The sequence below is a fragment of the Mytilus galloprovincialis genome, chromosome 10 (assembly GCF_965363235.1).
Source record: "Mytilus galloprovincialis chromosome 10, xbMytGall1.hap1.1, whole genome shotgun sequence".
NCBI lineage: Eukaryota > Metazoa > Mollusca > Bivalvia > Mytilida > Mytilidae > Mytilus > Mytilus galloprovincialis.
Genome location: NC_134847.1, coordinates 21596730 through 21614395, shown reverse-complemented (window position 1 = coordinate 21614395; position 17666 = coordinate 21596730). Strand labels below are relative to the sequence as shown.

The 17666-nt window shown below is 30.9% G+C and overlaps 1 protein-coding gene across 9 annotated transcripts in view; it reads right to left on the bottom strand.

Moving 5' to 3' along the window:
- The window catches only part of LOC143047156 (tubby-related protein 3-like), a 44414-nt gene extending 27080 nt beyond the window's left edge, over positions 1–17334 (bottom strand). For 5 of the 9 annotated variants that reach the window (XM_076220121.1, XM_076220113.1, XM_076220115.1 and 2 more), the window contains exons 1-2: positions 7651–8079; positions 1089–1139 (exon numbers count right to left, since the gene is read on the bottom strand). In XM_076220121.1, the coding sequence (XP_076076236.1) occupies positions 1089–1139; positions 7651–7700 (101 nt within the window). In that variant the 5' untranslated portion in view covers positions 7701–8079. Of the gene's footprint in view, positions 1–1088; positions 1140–2379; positions 2499–7650; positions 8080–9635; positions 9746–10558; positions 10702–17026 lie in introns of those variants that run through there. The other 4 variants (XM_076220118.1, XM_076220116.1, XM_076220120.1 and 1 more) reach the window with 4 other exon arrangements.
- Positions 17335–17666: the final 332 nt, after the last annotated feature.

The following is a 17666-nucleotide window of genomic DNA, read 5'->3' as shown; positions in this document are numbered from 1 at the left end:
ATTAAATGAATTTCACAGTAATTAAGTAGAAGCCTAAAACTTGAAACGAACACTCATTTTTGCATACACAAAACTTCTAGAATTGAAGGATAAAAGAAATTGAAATGGAAAATAATCATTCACTAGTTCACTGAATATACATCTAATAATAACATTTACAGACCTGTATCATCACCTGTTCACTGACAAGTGATTTCCCTAGAATTGTTTTTGAAGGATTATTTATAGTTAAAGGAAATTTTGTTTTTAAAGGAAAGGGACACAAAGTAATTCATGGGCACACCACTTATATATATTGATCTTTATGATGTCACAAAAATACATGTACTATAGTATTTTTGTGACAACATAAAGATCAATATATATACCACTGTCACAAAATCATGTTCTGTTTAAAAACTTATTCAATCTGAACCATAGAATGACAGCAATAGCCTAATTCCTAATTCAATTTGAACCAAAAAAGGACCATTTGACATATTTGTAGAGGACCTATCCATATACCAGTTTGGTTTTAACAAAATTGACAAGGGCATAACTCTAGGTCGGTTAAAGTGATGCTACTGAAATTCAAACTTTATCTGTGTTATGTGGCAATCAGCATTATGGTATGTTTCATGAAATTTGACTGAAGTAACAGAACAGAAACCAACTTTAGGACGAACATATAGATGAACAGGGGTAAAACTTAATGCTCCGCTACGACGGGGGCATAAAAAATCAGGTTAAAACTTGCTAAGTAGTTTCAATTAACAGAAATTTATTTGTAAATAATATATGAGATAAACTGAATAAATATATATGTTCCCAGTTTTTATTTATATATAGCCTGAAATAAATTTTGTAAAATACTGTAGATTCATTTATTTTCGTGGGTACCAATTTTTGTGGTTTGAGGAAAACTTACATAATCGTGGATATTTGATTTCATGGATTGCACATCTCTGCATACAAAGCATATAGAAAATTTACAATTCTTTGAACATTTAAATTTGTGGTTAACCTGTACTCACGAAATCCACAAAAATTGATTTCCAACAAATATAAATGAATCCACAGTATTGTTAATTAAGTTTATCTGATCCTACCTTCCAGGAGGTCCACTCATGGTGTTGTCTCCAAAAGGATCTGCAGATGGACTGGAAAAGAAAGAACACAAATGGTATCACACAATATGAACAAGATTACATGTACTAGGTAGAAAAATACATTGGACAATGAACCATTAAAATGAGGTCAAGGTCAGGCCACCAAGTCAGACAGTGAAACAGACAATCATTCCATACACCAAATACAAATGTATATTTGAACTATTGTTGATAGTATCTGTTAAACTGACAAAATCATGGATCTCATCATTGACAAATTAACCATGACAGTTTGTCTGTAAGGTCAAGGTCATACAAAACCTACCAGAGGGACAAGTTTACGTACATACACCAAAAATAGTCAGTGACCTACTGATTTTAGTCTATGAGGAATAGACCAAACTACAAAATCTAAATAATGTCCAATAAGCAATGAAAAAAGGTCAAAGTCAGATGAAACCTGCTTACAAACATTTCATACACCAAAGATAGTTGACCTCTTTGGGGCTATCAGTATCTGAGGTAAGGACTCTACAATGAAAACTTTCACCTTGATCACTAATCCATGAAATGAGAATGAGGTCAGGTGAACTCTGTCTAACAGACTTGTAGACCTTGCGAGGATCTGATATATTAATATATAATTATCCTTTTACTCAAATAAATGTCATGAGTATTTTAAACTAAAATACATATTTTTCAAGCAATCACTGAATCATGAAAATGAGGTGACCGACAATGGACCAAAAGACAGACTAAAACATTGTCACATGAGACTTCTGCATCGAGGCATGATGCTTACATGTTGTCCATCTTCTGAAATATAAAAGCTTTTAACCAATAGTTCATGCTGTCAACAGATTGTAATCACTATGTTTGCAGTCTGTAACTTTTGTTGTAGGTGAGACAAAAAGTTCATTTAACACCTAGTTTTGGGGTAGAATTAATTTGAGCCAAGGCATTACCCCAAAAGATATATCCTACTCACATTGGTATCTGTGTAAATGACATCATGAAGCAAAGTATCTTTTTTGATAAAGCCTACCTAAATACTAATGACAAGCTCTCAAATTTAAAATATTTTAACAGATTTTGCAGTTTAAAGCCCTATTGCAATTGACAGGCTATGGATTTGTTTGGTTTATAAAAATCCTTGGACATACTATTACTAGTACTGATGTCCTAATTAGACTCTAAAGTGTGTTATTTGATTAATTTACAATATATACATATAAAAAGATATAGTATATTAGGAAACGTTAATTAAAATATACTATATATATACACTTACTTGATAAAATCTTTTTTGTCAAATATAGATACCATGATAATATTATCCTACTTTTATTATTAAATGGACAACAATGATAATATTATCCTACTTTTATTATTAAATGGACAACAAGTCTACACATGTAGTTATACCCATAGGTTAATTGGATTTATCTTAATTTCATTAATTACATGTATATATGTGTCATATGATAAGAAATCAATGTTGAAAAGTAATATGTCATGTTAGCTTTTATATGTGAGTGCCAATGAACTTAGGTAATTAACATTTTCTGTTTAACCTTTAATTATCATGAAATAAAATTTGACTGAAATTGTAAACAAATGACAATTATTAAGGTAAAAAATGTAATTAAATACTGTAACCTGACCCAACATCATACTACATGAAATATATCATAGGGAAGTGTTCCTTTTTGGAACTAGGTTATTACATTTTCTTAAGAAAATTGCAACAATATCTTCTCTCTTGACATATTAAAACAATTATTTAAGCAATTTAATTTGGATTAATTAAAAAAAAAAGTATGTTTTAAGAGTGCAGCTGTCGTATCGTATTGCAAATCTTAAATTTATTACCTTAAATTAACATCATCAATTTTCATAATATTTGTCAATTTTTAGTACTGTTATTCTAATTTGTGTCATTTTATTATGAAATAAAAAAAATTACACAATCAATTTACATTTACACAAAGGATGAAATCCAGAGTTATTCTATTCATGGGAATTTATGCAATATTTTTCTTCTTTAAAGATTAAAGCTCCTAGAAAAACATGGAATCTTATTGCTGGATGTCATGATGTTTTATTTGCTATGAAGTCAGGATTACTATATATAATTGATTGTACATGTTGTTATGCAAGATATTTAATCGTATATTACAATTTGTTGATTGATTGAATAATTGTTATTGTTAGACCTCACAGTACAATTGAATAAATCTTTTGACTAGAATAAAAATCATGAGGTGTGAATTAATTCAGATATTTTCATTCAAATCAGTAGGACCCATGAATAACTTGGACAAATAGAAACAGCTAGTACATAACCCTTTTTATGCATCACAGGTAAGGACAATTTGTACTGTTTGGTGAACTCTAATATTCACCCCCAGTGAGGCCAATATTTGTTCAGTATAATCAAGCAGTTATGGCTCTATGAGTCGGGAGATATCCATAATTGTCAACCTTACGATTTTGGACATCCCCCTTCAGGTGGCTGTGTGACGTATTTGGATATTCAGCTCATCAACGTCCAGTGAAAAAAGTATTTTATGGCTTATAATATGCACTTTTAGGAGGAGAATAAATTACCCAATAAATACAATAGGTAGGTTCTGCAAAAGGGTGTCATGTCCACTGGGATGATTGAAAGGAAATTTGAAATTTGGAAAATTGATAAAAATCAAATTAGGGGCAATCTCTCCTACAAGAGGTCAACACAGTATTTCAGCACTTCTGACGAATTTGACGATAAATATTGTTTACATTCTTATAAACATTTTTAATTTAGACTGTAGCTTTTTTGCCTGAAAGGCAACAATTGGAAAAAAACTGTCCTCATGGGGCAATAAATCTTATAAGAAGTTGACTCACAATTTGATAGATCTAGTCTTGTTGATAATTTTTGCTCTTTCAATTTTTCTATCTTCAATTTTTTGCCCCAAAATGGTAAAAATCATAATGCAAGTTTCCATGCCTTAACTATTTAAAAAAAAAGTCTATTTATTGTCCATAACAGTGACCTATTGACTCCAAAACCAATCGCCTTCTTCCCCTGCCTTATACATGTATCTTCCATTTGTTTATGTTTCATTCAATCAAGGTCAAGGGATACTCTAGCTTTTATCCAAAAACCATTTGTTTTTAACACATTGATAGTTGGAAGGACAGAATAAGTGATTACTAGAAATTATTGCATTTTTTTTTATTATTACCAAAAATGCAACAGGGTTATAATCTCAATGATTTAATTTCGCATTATGAAATATTCTATATGAATTAAACAGAATTTTCTCAACATTGCAAAAATTAAAATCGCATTTAAGTTAAAAATGACAAACTCACTATAATAAATGCATGTAATAATTTCTGAATTTACAGTACCATTTATATGTTCTAGAATAATTTTTTTGAGGAGTATATACTGGGTAGGCGGGTACGTATAATTAAAATATATATGCTTTTCAATTAAGAAAGTTAAAAATACCAATATATCTCTTTAGACCATAAGGCACTGAGTATTTGTCTTTCTGATTAAAACCCTTTACCCAGTATGACTCATCCTTAAATAATAAAAGGTTAGTTTTAAGGACTAATACAGTAACTAATGCAGTAAAAAATCAATATCTAACAGACAAATACTACTTCAAAAAGATAATCATTTTTACATTGTAGTGTTATCCTTTATCAGCAAAAGGTTCAGATTTTGACGAATGAGGCATTAACAATTCAATTCAATTCAATTCAATTCAAAGTTTTATTGCGAATTTGCCATATAAACTTTACAGTTTGTGACATATAACAACAACAAAAACAAATAAAGACAATAACTAAGTAACTCAATATATATACACAAATTCAGGTAAATATTAAAGGGTCCCCTGTCCTCAGTTCCATTGACTTTTTTATAAAGGATCCTAGTTTATTCACTTGTGTTGGTGTTGATGGGTTAAGTATATATATAACTTTGTCATTGTCAGTGAGATTAGCAAATGAATTACTTTCTCTGTTAATGCAATTAAAATATGTTAATCTAATATTTGAATTATGAGAACAATTTATTAAGAAATGTTTCTCATCATTAACACAAACTGAAGAGAGGAGATTGTGTATGGTAAAAGGCTGAAGTGTTTTAAACTACAGGGGTTATACCTATATAAACCAGCACCAGGTTCCAAAGTTTCGAGTTAAATGAACCCTGATGAGAGGACAGTGCTATATTATCTCAAAGCAAATGAAACTTCTAAATGCTAATACAATGGCATACCAAATATCTTATATTTATTATTAGTAGTTCATATCTTAAGTGAACTTATCACTGACTTTCATGTAGACTTTGCAAAATATTCAAAGTAAATGGACCATGATGGAGAGCCATAGGTCATATAATCAACATAGAAATTAGACTTACAAATGTTTGACCCACAACTTAGTGGTTCCCCTTAAAATGACGTAATCACAAACTTAAAGCTTTGTTCACACTGCCACTGCCAGAAACAACTTTAAGACTTCAATGAAGCAAGACAATAATCAGTAAGAACTATCTTGACTCATCAAATCAACCCTAATCATGATAATCTTGAACAACAAAAAAGTTGAAAACCTTGACCAAGACTGTGTGAAACTTGAACTTAAGTTACCTAGTCTCTAAGTAGAATAAATTACAAAGTATTTAATTTTCTCATTAAGTTCTCTGTAATTCTAAATATGTGGTAGTAGCAAATAGGATATTCCTAAGAACTTTGTTACCAAAACTAGTTTATATTGACCAGACCAACTTTTCAATTAAATTTTCATAAAACTGCAATAGACCATTTTACTGTGCAAATGTTCTGGACCATATGAGTATTTGGACCATATCCTTTTCATTTACACCTTTTGTTTGCGAGTGAAAAGCTAGTCTTTTTGTAGCTGCGTACAGTGATACTGAGGTCATTCTGATATGTATATGGTGTTTTTAAGAAGCTCTAGATCTCAAATATCGTAACTTGATTGCAATACACCATATTTAAAAGACAACTTAAATAAACTATGTTACATTCCAGTGACTTCTTGTGTAACAGTTCATTAAGAAATTTTGGAATTTTATTTTTTAAGCCGACATATTGCCATACACTCGTAATAACAAATCGGTGATGACCATCGGTAATGACCATCGGTATAAAATGTGTTTATTATAGTTTTGACAAGTAGGTAAAATTAACTATGTGAAACTTCTAATTTTTATTTAGCTAATCTTTTTATTATTATATGATAATAAAATTACCTATATACCTTTTTAATGAACGGTCATACCATATGAAGAGTTTAGAAGTATTAAAAGTAAACTGTAACAGAGTGTTAATTACCCCACCCATACGTGTATGGTCGGACCATATGAGTATATACCAATATGGTCATGACCATACGTGTATGGTCCAAATACTCATATGGTCCGGAACACATATACAAGTGTATGAAAAGACCTTCATGTAGGTAATAACTGTATAATTATGCTACATGTATCATGTTTTTTGTCTCCTTGTATCCTGCCACTGTTGAAAGCAATGTTTAGATTCAAACGATTGTTTACATCACAGATGTCCTCTTGGTGGTCTGCTTTTAAACAAAGTGGATTTCTTTATCAAAATCAAATTTAAAAGTTGTGAAATAAAAATTAAAACAGAAGCAGATTGAGTGCATGTTAAGAACCCTTTTGACTCTTTATGGGATCCATAATAGCTGGCCTGTTGCAATGCTAAATTTCTTTCCCTTCCTAAGTTATATATCTTCATTTTCCAGCACTTTGACATTTAAAGTTTTCACTCTTTATCTAAGTGGACACCCTATTCCAGGTTCTACCCCTTGTATTATATTAAAGTTTTTTACTCCTTCATCTTAGTGGACACCCTATTCCAGATTCTACCCCTTCATCTTAGTGGACACCCTATTCCAGATTCTACCCCCTTCATCTTAGTGGACACCCTATTCCAGATTCTACCCCCTTATATTACATTTATGTAATCGTTTCTTTGTTTACATCATGAATGTGTATGAAATATTTGCCACTGGACATAAAGCGAACAACAATCAATCTAAATCTCAATACAACAGTCTTCAATTCTACAACAGACCAATTGAAGTTTTAAGTAACTACCAATTAAGCTAAAGCATGCAGGCCTTGGACACTTTTTTATATATGTAAACAAACATTTGAATGGACATGCGTTTTGATGTATTTGCTTTCTCCCCACTTTGACTAAAACCAGTACTTTCCCTATATATCCTTTATATAATCGTCATCATATTAGATCATGTATAAATTTGGAATGGCTGGCATTTTCAGCCCATTGTTATACACTTCAATAAATTGTGACATCGAACCATATAATTTTTTTAATTATATTGCATTAAATATAATGAAAAATTTCTCTTCACACAACAATAAGTACTGATTATTTGGACATATGATTTTGAAATGTCAAAATGTCAATATGTAGGTTAAGTACTTCTCTTATATTCCAAATTAAAGCTATTACAAGACTGAAGTAGAGTTTACATGTACCTGTGTTGTTCCTGGGGACTCCACTTCCCCATTTTATAGCTGGGTTCCATTTTATCAACAGAATCAAATAACTGTCAAAAAAATCTGAGACAAAACCCCAAAACAAGTGATCAGGAAGTGTAATCGGCCATCTTAGTTTGTGACGCTAAATGGTTGTCAACATGCTATTACAGGTAACTCTATTGATCCAGGTATTTACTTTATCAAAACGTTCTAGAGATCCAGTCCTTATTGATTCTGTAATAGTATCAGCTGATAACAATGAACAATTCACATCCCTTATCCTGCACTCTTAGTATAAATACAGATATAAAGATATTCCTTCAATATCTCATTTAACGTAGAAATAATAACGGGTCTGATATACCTGTGTATAGGTATAGACACAAAGAAAGGTTTCATTTAAATTACTTTGTCACATATTTCAATGTGTAATAACAATAGTCTATAAAGTAAACAAAAACCCAACAATAATGAACTTGTCACTGCAATGAATACTACCAGTGCTTGAATGTAACGGGTAACGGTTTAAATAATTGTCAATTTAAACAGCTTATACAAAATTATTTTTACATTTGCTGACCTTAAGACAAAAAAAAATAATACTTGTAAAGTGTAACAAGATTTAACACCAATACACGTTGATCATGAATGTTTATCAAAAGAAGTAATTCAATTGTTTTTTTTATATGCACATGAAACAATTTGGGAAAAATTTAATATTTCATATTGCAGCAATATGGAATGCATACTGTCACATGTTCTAATCTCATATAGCATTTTAGCACTAAAAGTAGAAATTACATTGGGGCTACAGCTGCTATGCATTTATGTTCTTTTTCAATTAGAGTGTACACTTTTATCCTCAATTTTTATCTGATATCACAAATTTTGTGTTTTTTAATTTTTATGTCAAAGTTGGATAACTCATTTTATTGTATAGCAATATAATATTTCCCACAGAAAGTAACCAAAAGTTAGCGTGCAATAAATTGTAATATATTGCACTAGTGCAATAAATCTTCAAAATTCATGACGTCATCAACGATCAAATCTTAGTTTAAACCAGTTTTTACTTGTAATTATTATATTGCTATACAATAAAAGGGTTATTGCATGAATATTGGGGAATATTGTCCCTTGTAGAACATATATTGCACTCGCAAGCTCGTGCAATATAAAATTCTACTCGGGACAATATTCCCCAATATTCATGCAATAACCCTATATTATTGTATAGCAATATAATATTTCCCACAGAAAGTAACCTAAAGTTAGCGTGCAATAAATTCCAATACAGCACTAGTGCAATAAATCTTCAAAATTCATGACGTCATCAACGACAAAATCTTAGTTTAAACCAATTTTTACTTTCAAATATTATATTGCTATACAATAAACGGGTGATTGCATGAATATTGGGGAATATTGTCCCTCGTAGAACATATATTGCACTCACAAGCTTGTGCAATATAAAATTCTACTCGGGACAATATTCCCCAATATTCATGCAGTAACCCTATGTTATTGTTTATTATATTATGCAGCTGTTAGTCCCTAGTTTTTTTCCAATGTAATATTTCTTTTAAAAATTAGAATTAAATTTTTAATAAAAAAATTATTAGCATGGACAAGGATTTGTATAGTGAGAAGGGAGCTTACATCAATAGATATAAACAATTCCCCAAAGTTTCATGAGAATTGCTGCAAGCATTTTTGAGTTATTGTCTGAAAACTGGAAAATCCCCCTTTTTTTTTAAATAAAACCCCAAAACTCGAAAAACATAACCTCTAAAATTTATTAAAATCAAAAGGGAGCTCATGTCAGTAGATATAAACAATTCCACAAAATTTCTTGTAAGTTGGCGAAAGCATTATCGAATTATAGTCCAAACTGGAAAATCCCCCTTTTTGTATAAATGAATAAACCCCATACCTCGGAAAGTCTAAATCTAAAATTTATAAAAAACTGAAGGGGAGCTCACCTCAATAGATATAAACAATTCACCAAAGTATTATGCAAATTGGTAAAAGTGTTTATGAGTAAATGTCTGACATGTTGACAATAAAAATGAAGCACAACTAAATGGCTAGCTGTTAATATAAAACTTATAAGTTGTATTTATATATTTTTTTTCAAGAAATTGTGATCAAGACCAATAAAAAATCAATAATTTAAAGGACAATGAATTGAATTTACATCTAGTAATTAAAGACAATGCTTAAGTTCTACATTTTGACTCAGATTTTATTATTCGACTGTCAAAATGAAAAAATAAAAAATATACATATCTTCAGAAGTACATGTATGTGGTCGTTGAAAATACTTTTGTTAGATAAAATTCATCGGTAAAAGACAATAATGATAGCTATTTATATAGGACATTCATTATAATTTAATAAATAACACATACATGTAGCTGAGAGGGTGAGAGAGCAGATTGGTGCCCCTCGAAAAAGCATGGTCAATCAAACATGACTTTGCCACAGTTGACAATGTTTTCTCAGGGTAACAATCTGCTCTATCACTCTCTCAGCTATGTGTTATTTATAAACTGTACTATTATCTTGTTTTTACATTAAGTTTTTAAGGAAAAACAATCTAATAAGGATGAATACAAATAAGTTTATATAAAAAAAATTCAGCTGAACTGTAAAAAATATTTCAAATAAAATTCAAAATGTAAAAAGTCTGTTACAGAGGCAAAATTTCATTTAGACTGCATTTTGTAAAATATACTGCTACAATATAATCAAGATATTGACATGACTAACATGGCTGCTGCATCCATACAACATTGTGGCTTATTGTCATGGAAACATTTCAAAATGAAAAAAAAAATCCATTACTGAATTGCCTGCTAATTTTTAATATATAAGAAACAACAATAAATAATGGAATATTTACCTTGGGGGTTCTCCAGCATACATGTCTGATTTATCTTGTGTTAAAGACAATAATTACTCCAAATCAATACCAGGTAGAAATAGTCAATATTATATGATGGATCATTATAATCTGCTTTTCCTCTAATCCTATGGTGTTAGTGTACATAAATACACTAGTTATTGTTTACAATAGGTATATAGGTATTAATTTCACTTTTAAATTGTTTTAATGTTAACAATGACTCTTTTCAGGTCAAAACAAGCAAGCGTATTAAATTATATTTAAAAGGTATTAACATTATTGTAGACCAAACTATATATTCTAACACAGAATTGATTTCCATTAGACTTAAATTAAGTAAATCATCTTGAGACAAGTGAACACTGGATGAACATGGTTTACAATGCTGTGTGTGTATTGTTTCACATATAGTTTATCACATTTCAAATTAGGGTCAATTAATTATAATAAGCACAGACTGCCAAAGAGTAATATTGATCAAAAATCTTATAAGTATTATTCTTAAATTAAATTTTTACTAGAGGCCCTTTAAGGGGCATTAGCTATGTGTACGAGGTACCGGTATATATAAAAAAATAAAATCAAAATATGTTTTGTTTGCATATTAAATCATGAATGAAAGTGAAATAGTGAAATAATAATTCTTGTTTGGTTCAATTTTGTCAAAATAAGCTAATAAGAATTTCATATAACTTATTACCTTACAGGTTATTAATTCAACCTCAATTCATCCATATTCATGTGACCTTCCATTTAACCCCATAGCTACACATGAATTAGGTTTGCTCAGTTATCAAAAAGAATAGAATTTCAGCATTAAAAGTGAAACAAAGGTAAACAATTTCATTGATTGACTGATTTGATTCTCAAAAACTCAGTCTTATATGGTAATAAACTGTTATCACAGAGGTATGTCTCGCTTTTTTGTATTTTGATAATGCAAATGTTGAAATTAAAATAGCAACACTTTAACATGTAAGTTTTGCAAATATTCACAGTCAATGAACCATGACTGAAAGTACATGGCTAAACATGTGCCAATGCTTATACAACTGTATTCAAAATACATGTACCATTGACTTATCATAAGTAGTTCCCTTTATGCAGACCTAAACACAAACTAATACTGTTACATGTAAACTAAGCAGAATTTCAAAGTCAATAAACCATAACTGAGGGGGCATGGTCAAAAAACCTCCATGGTTATGAGATATGCCAATGCTTATTCAACTGCAAACTAAATACCATTGACCTACCACTAGTGGTTATCCATTAACCATTTGTTAACCAACCTAATAACAAACTAATACATGAAAACTAAGAAAAAGTTTCAAAGTCAATAGACCATGACTGAGGGGGTGGAGCCAAATAATCTCCATGAAAATGAGACATGACAATGCTTAACAACATGATAGACATGAAATTTGATCTCACGAAAGGGAGAATATAAAAATTTCTATTTTGGACATTGATCCCTAATTACATCACTGAAGAGACATAGAGAATGGAAACCAATTTTAGGAAGTTGGGACTTCTGTACAAACGCACAGACTGACAAGGGTAAAACTTAATGCCCCCTCTGCTATGGCAAGGGCTTTAAAATCCATGAAAAGATTGATCCTTTAAAATTATTTTTGTGCACCAAACAGCAGTATTTGCTGCAAAATGCTAAAAATCTTATTTTGATGAGAATGTCAGGTACATCCTTTTAAATACAGGCATGTTTGAGTCCTTAAAAGTAAAATTTATGAAACAACAAGAGTGCCTACTCTGAAATGTCTCACCAGCTTTACTGATCATGATTGAAACTATGCTGAGTCTTATTGAAAAATGTTATACAACAAGTATTACAAAATTTAACATTCCCAATAAATAATGGTGATAAGGTCAAGGTTAGATGAACCCAATCACTTGTGTCAGACGACATGGACACCTTACAATAATTCCATACAACAACAAAGTTCTCCTACATGTATTTATTGCTTATAGTATATCTGACTATCAAAACGTACCAAGAAAACTTTTTTTTTAGCAATGGACCATGACAATGAGGTCAAGGTCAAAACTTGCCAGACAAGACATATTCTTGTACATTTGTACCTTGTAATGGTATGCATTCCATACAGCAAATTGCTTTGAGAATCTGAGATACAGACTTAACCATGAAAACATAGCATTGACCAATTAATCAGGAAAATGTGACGACTCACAAAGGAGACTTCAGGGAGAAAAGGATCAAATTTATACTTTTATGAATTAAATTTCCAAGTACTTATACTGTCTTGGTATTTTAAAGAGCTGTTTGCTAGGCAACTGTTTATATGTTTATTGCAATACCTGGACTTGTTGTCTGAATAAATTGATACAGTGATAAAATTTTGCTGCCTCTAAAAGCCTTTTTCAAACCAGTCTGCATGTGATTGTGCTGAATGATATAAATATAGAAAACATAAAGGACACTCCTTACTACCCCCTCATTTTTTTTTATTTCAAAACAATTTAGAACAAACTAGAGATATATACATTGGAGGAAAGAATTAGTACAAAGAGGGATAACTCCAATTGTTCACTATATATCTCATTTGCTGCTTCATGTGATTTTTTTTTTAAAGGGTCTATCTAGATATAGAGTGAGACTAAATACTGTTACTGCATTAAAATCTAAATCAATATTGTTTAACTTAATGAATGAAATTTAATTGTTTGAAATAAAAATGTACATACATGTATGCCACCCACCAAGGATGATTAAAGGTAGATACATGCACCAGCAGCCAGTAATGCATTGAAGAAAGTAGAATGTTGTCAATTTGTCAAAATGGTTTTGATGAGAAAAAAACATTCCTTGCATTGTTGAAGAAAAATTCATAAGGAGTTTTGGAGTTGTCCATGGGGCAGAGTTAACCCATATTCTTATGTTTTAACAATTTCCCTTGGTTATTGATTGGAGAAAAGTGGTGGCAAGGTGATTATTTTATCACACAAGTTAAGTCATGAATTTCTTAAGACAGCTGTAAAATTGAAGATTCATACCTGCCAACATTTCAAAATGCCCATGAGAATTTTACATGCAAGATGATTGCCATGGTCCTACAAAACCTTTAAAAGGGCCTTCAAATTAATTTTTTGTTATTTATTTGATTCTTCATAATTTTACAATGCTATACCAATGGTAAAATTTATTGTTTTGTTTTAAATTTCCAATTGGGAGCCTTCATGGGGAAAATCCATGATTCCCCCACAAAAAATGAAAGTGGGCAGGTATGACTATTGTGAACATTAAGATGTATCACTATCAGGGCTATACAGGCACAGTCTCAGGAAATGGATTTATTTCATTGGCAACTCTACAACTTCATTTTTAAAACAAGTTCAGTTAATTTTTCACTTTATGACAGTCATTCAGACAGAAATTTTTAGATTTTTTAGTTAACCATATATAGAAGAAAAAAATCTTTCGGTCTGACAAACCCTACAATAGTCAAAAGTTTTGCACAGACTGAACTCTGTAGTACGAGTCCTGATAAAAATTCCCTATTTCCTCATTGGAGTTTCACAGTCTACTACATTTATGTCTGGAAGAAAAGGAATTAACAGACATGACAAGAAACTGAAAGGTGTCGACAACGCTGGACTTGGGGCTAAGTTAAGCTGTCTTGATCTGTACTGTAGTGTTGAATACTACTAAATACTAAGATACTGCAAATTCTTACATGATGTCCTTCAAAGCTTTGATTACACACCTGTGGTAAAATATGAATATATTGCCTTGGCTGTTCTGATCAGACTCCCACATAAAAAATGTATGCTTTTAAAGAATAACTACCCGACTTCACAGAATGATGACGTAAGAATATCAACATTTTACAGGAAAATTCAGGCTTATGAAATCGAAAATCATCACAACAAGGAAACGTAAACAAATGATGCTAAAATGTGTTATAACCCAAATTTTTTATACATTTAAGACATATAAAGTAAATTATCATCTAAATTCATCCAAAACTATCTAAACAGGGGTCGAAATTAGCGGTGGACCGGTAGTCAGACCAGAAGATTTTGTCAGCTAGTGGTCCGGCGGACCAGTAGAAATTTGTCGATAAAAATCAGATTGCATTGGAATCAAATGATCAAGTTAATTAATATCGCTGGTGAGCGTCCTTCACAAAATGTAGAATTTTGGAAGGAGTTAAACCGCCTGTATAAAAAAAATTAAAATAATAGTAAACTTCTTTCATTTATATAACTGAGTATAAATTTCTGGGCACTCTGACAAAAAATAATGGAAATCTAACTGCAAGTTTAACAGATTTAGCCAAAAAAAGCTAGGAAAGCACTGTCTTCATTAAAAACACATGCAGCCTTTTTAGGAAATTTCCCTGTTAATGTATCCTGTAACCTTTTTGATTCTCTTAGGCCGTGTTCACATTGACCTAAACTCGGTGTTGTGTATAGTGTAACTCACATGTAAACTAAACAAAATTACGTTCCCATTGATAAAACTTAATGTTTACATGTAGTTTAAATCATGTTTTGTCAACATGCAGTCGATAGTCAATGTAGGCCTTGTGTAGGTTAAGTGTACACAAAACTAGGCATTTAGAACATTAATTTTACCATGTATATATAAAGAAGGAGCTATTTGTGAATAAAATTGATATTTATAACAATTATTAATTAAGTTCTTTACCAGATATATGTATAAACTTGATATATTTCTATGTTATAAATAACACTCAATGTAGCTTTATTAACCCCTTATCAAGACTAAAAGCATCACCATTTCCGAAGAAATAATTTGTTTGAAAAGGTCTTCTTAAATTGACTGGACGTACACAGAAATATTTGCCACTAGTCTTTACTCAAACAACTACTCACTAATAAATGCATTACTTAAAAAAGTGTGAGGTACTTTTTTTTGTAAGTATCTCAGATCTGTTAAAATACACTTAGATATATAAAAAAAAAATTACCCCTCCCCCCCTTTTGCCAAATACTCATTGAAGAAAAAATGCCAACAAAAGAAAAAGAAACAAACAGGAAAGATAGAAATGTAGTGCTCCTTAACATCTCAATCCGTTTTCTTCGTCTGTAAGCACGCTGATGCAGCCTACGTTTTCTAATGCGTAATCAAAATATTTTTAGTACATGTATCTGCAAATCATCAAAATGGCTTTCATAAAGGAGCAAGCACTAACTTCAAAGGGGGGGGGCGGGGGGTAGCGCAAAAGTTTTTATTTTGTTTTTTCCATGCTAGCAATCAATTATTTTTTTCAATATTAAACACTATAATGTATTGGAAAGCTCTGGATTCCGAATATGTCCTGTCAAAATATGGAACAAGTACACTGTATAAACAAACTAAAGACTTAAGCTTGGATTAGGAATATTAAAAGCAACTTTTATTCAGAATTACTGAAAAATAAAATAAACTTTTGAACGAAAATAACAAATTTTTTCTTTACAAAAATATTAAAGTCAAACAAGACCAAGAATTTTATCTAAGATATCCAAATTTTGAAACTAGACGTTGATTTACCAAAATTAGAATTACTGATCATGACCATAATTTGCTCATTGAGAAGGGCAGATATCTAAAAATACCTCGAGACAATAAAACATGTCCAACTTGTAAACCTTAGAAGATTATTATTATATTAGTGATTGTCAAATGAATGTTATTATTGCAGGACCAGTAGAATTTTCAGTCCACTTGTCCTGCTGGCCAGTACACAAAAAAAACTATGATTTGACCGCTGTCTAAACATGTTATTGTAAATAGTTTTTAAGCATGTCACTATTTCAGTTTGCTCCTTTCTTTAAGGCCAATTTAATAGTGCGTTTTAATATTTATGAGAATGGCAAATATTTGCCTCCACCTATAGCGCTTTGATACAAAAGAATTGCGGTATTTGTCCTATACACCTCATCGCTATTTGTCCGTCATTACTTGATATCACGCAGGTTCCTGTACAGTTTTGACGTAATAAAACAAAATATCTGATGCAACAATGGAAAAGTGATTGTTGTTGACGTCAAAAGTACAAGCGGCCGGGTCAGCTGGGAATAACAATAAGGTGTATTAGAATCGAAATTATTCATGGGGGTTTGAAATTATATCGTGATGTTACACCGGGTTGTCCTTTTATGTCGATATTTTGCATAAACTGAAAAAGGGACAACCCGTGGTAAAATCACGATATATAAAGTAAAATATCGGCATAAAGAGACAACCCGTGCTAAAATCACGATATACATATAAGTAAAATATGGGTATAAATGGACAACCCGTGGTCAGATACATATATACACATGTGTATATATATTGTCTCTGCCGTGGTAAAATCACGATATATTCAAGCCCGAATTATTTCTTAATTTTAACTCTCTAAGAAACATTGGAACAGGATCAAATCCTTTGTTTGATATTTTCTTCTTTGGAAAGTTGTGATTGATTGAACTTACACTGAATTTAAAAGAATTTGAACGGGTCACTTTTCAGCTGCTGAATTCCTACGGGATCCGACTTGCAGACAAAAATATTTTGATGCTCGACAGGACTGCATTAGATAATTTCCACTATTCTCATTGGTTAAAAATCAGACATCAGTCTATAGATATAGTAAAATATATTCGGTTCCGTGTGTAATGCCAAACTTTCATACTTTTAATAGGATATACCTTGCATGTTTATGTAGATAGTTAATTTAATGAGTGCTTTAAAACAAAAAACAAATAAAGACAAACAATGCAATGCAATCCCATGCTAAAATTCGTCTGCTGGGATTCGACGAAAAAAAAACAAAAACGGAGACGATACCGATAATATTTTACCGTTTAAAGCCTTTTCAAAATAAAGAAATCTGTTATGTGCTCGTTTGAATAACCTATGTAGACTAACAAAATTATAAAATTGATATCAAGGGACGATGCCTCAAGGATATTCGTGAGATCATTTGAATAAATAATGTATCTAATCATATTTTTTTTCTGTAGTAAATCGGCTAGTATGTTTGTGATACTGATTCAGATGAATATATATATTTCTCAATGTCCAATCAAATGTAAATTCTTTAACTAATCTTCACTGCTAAATAACCAGATG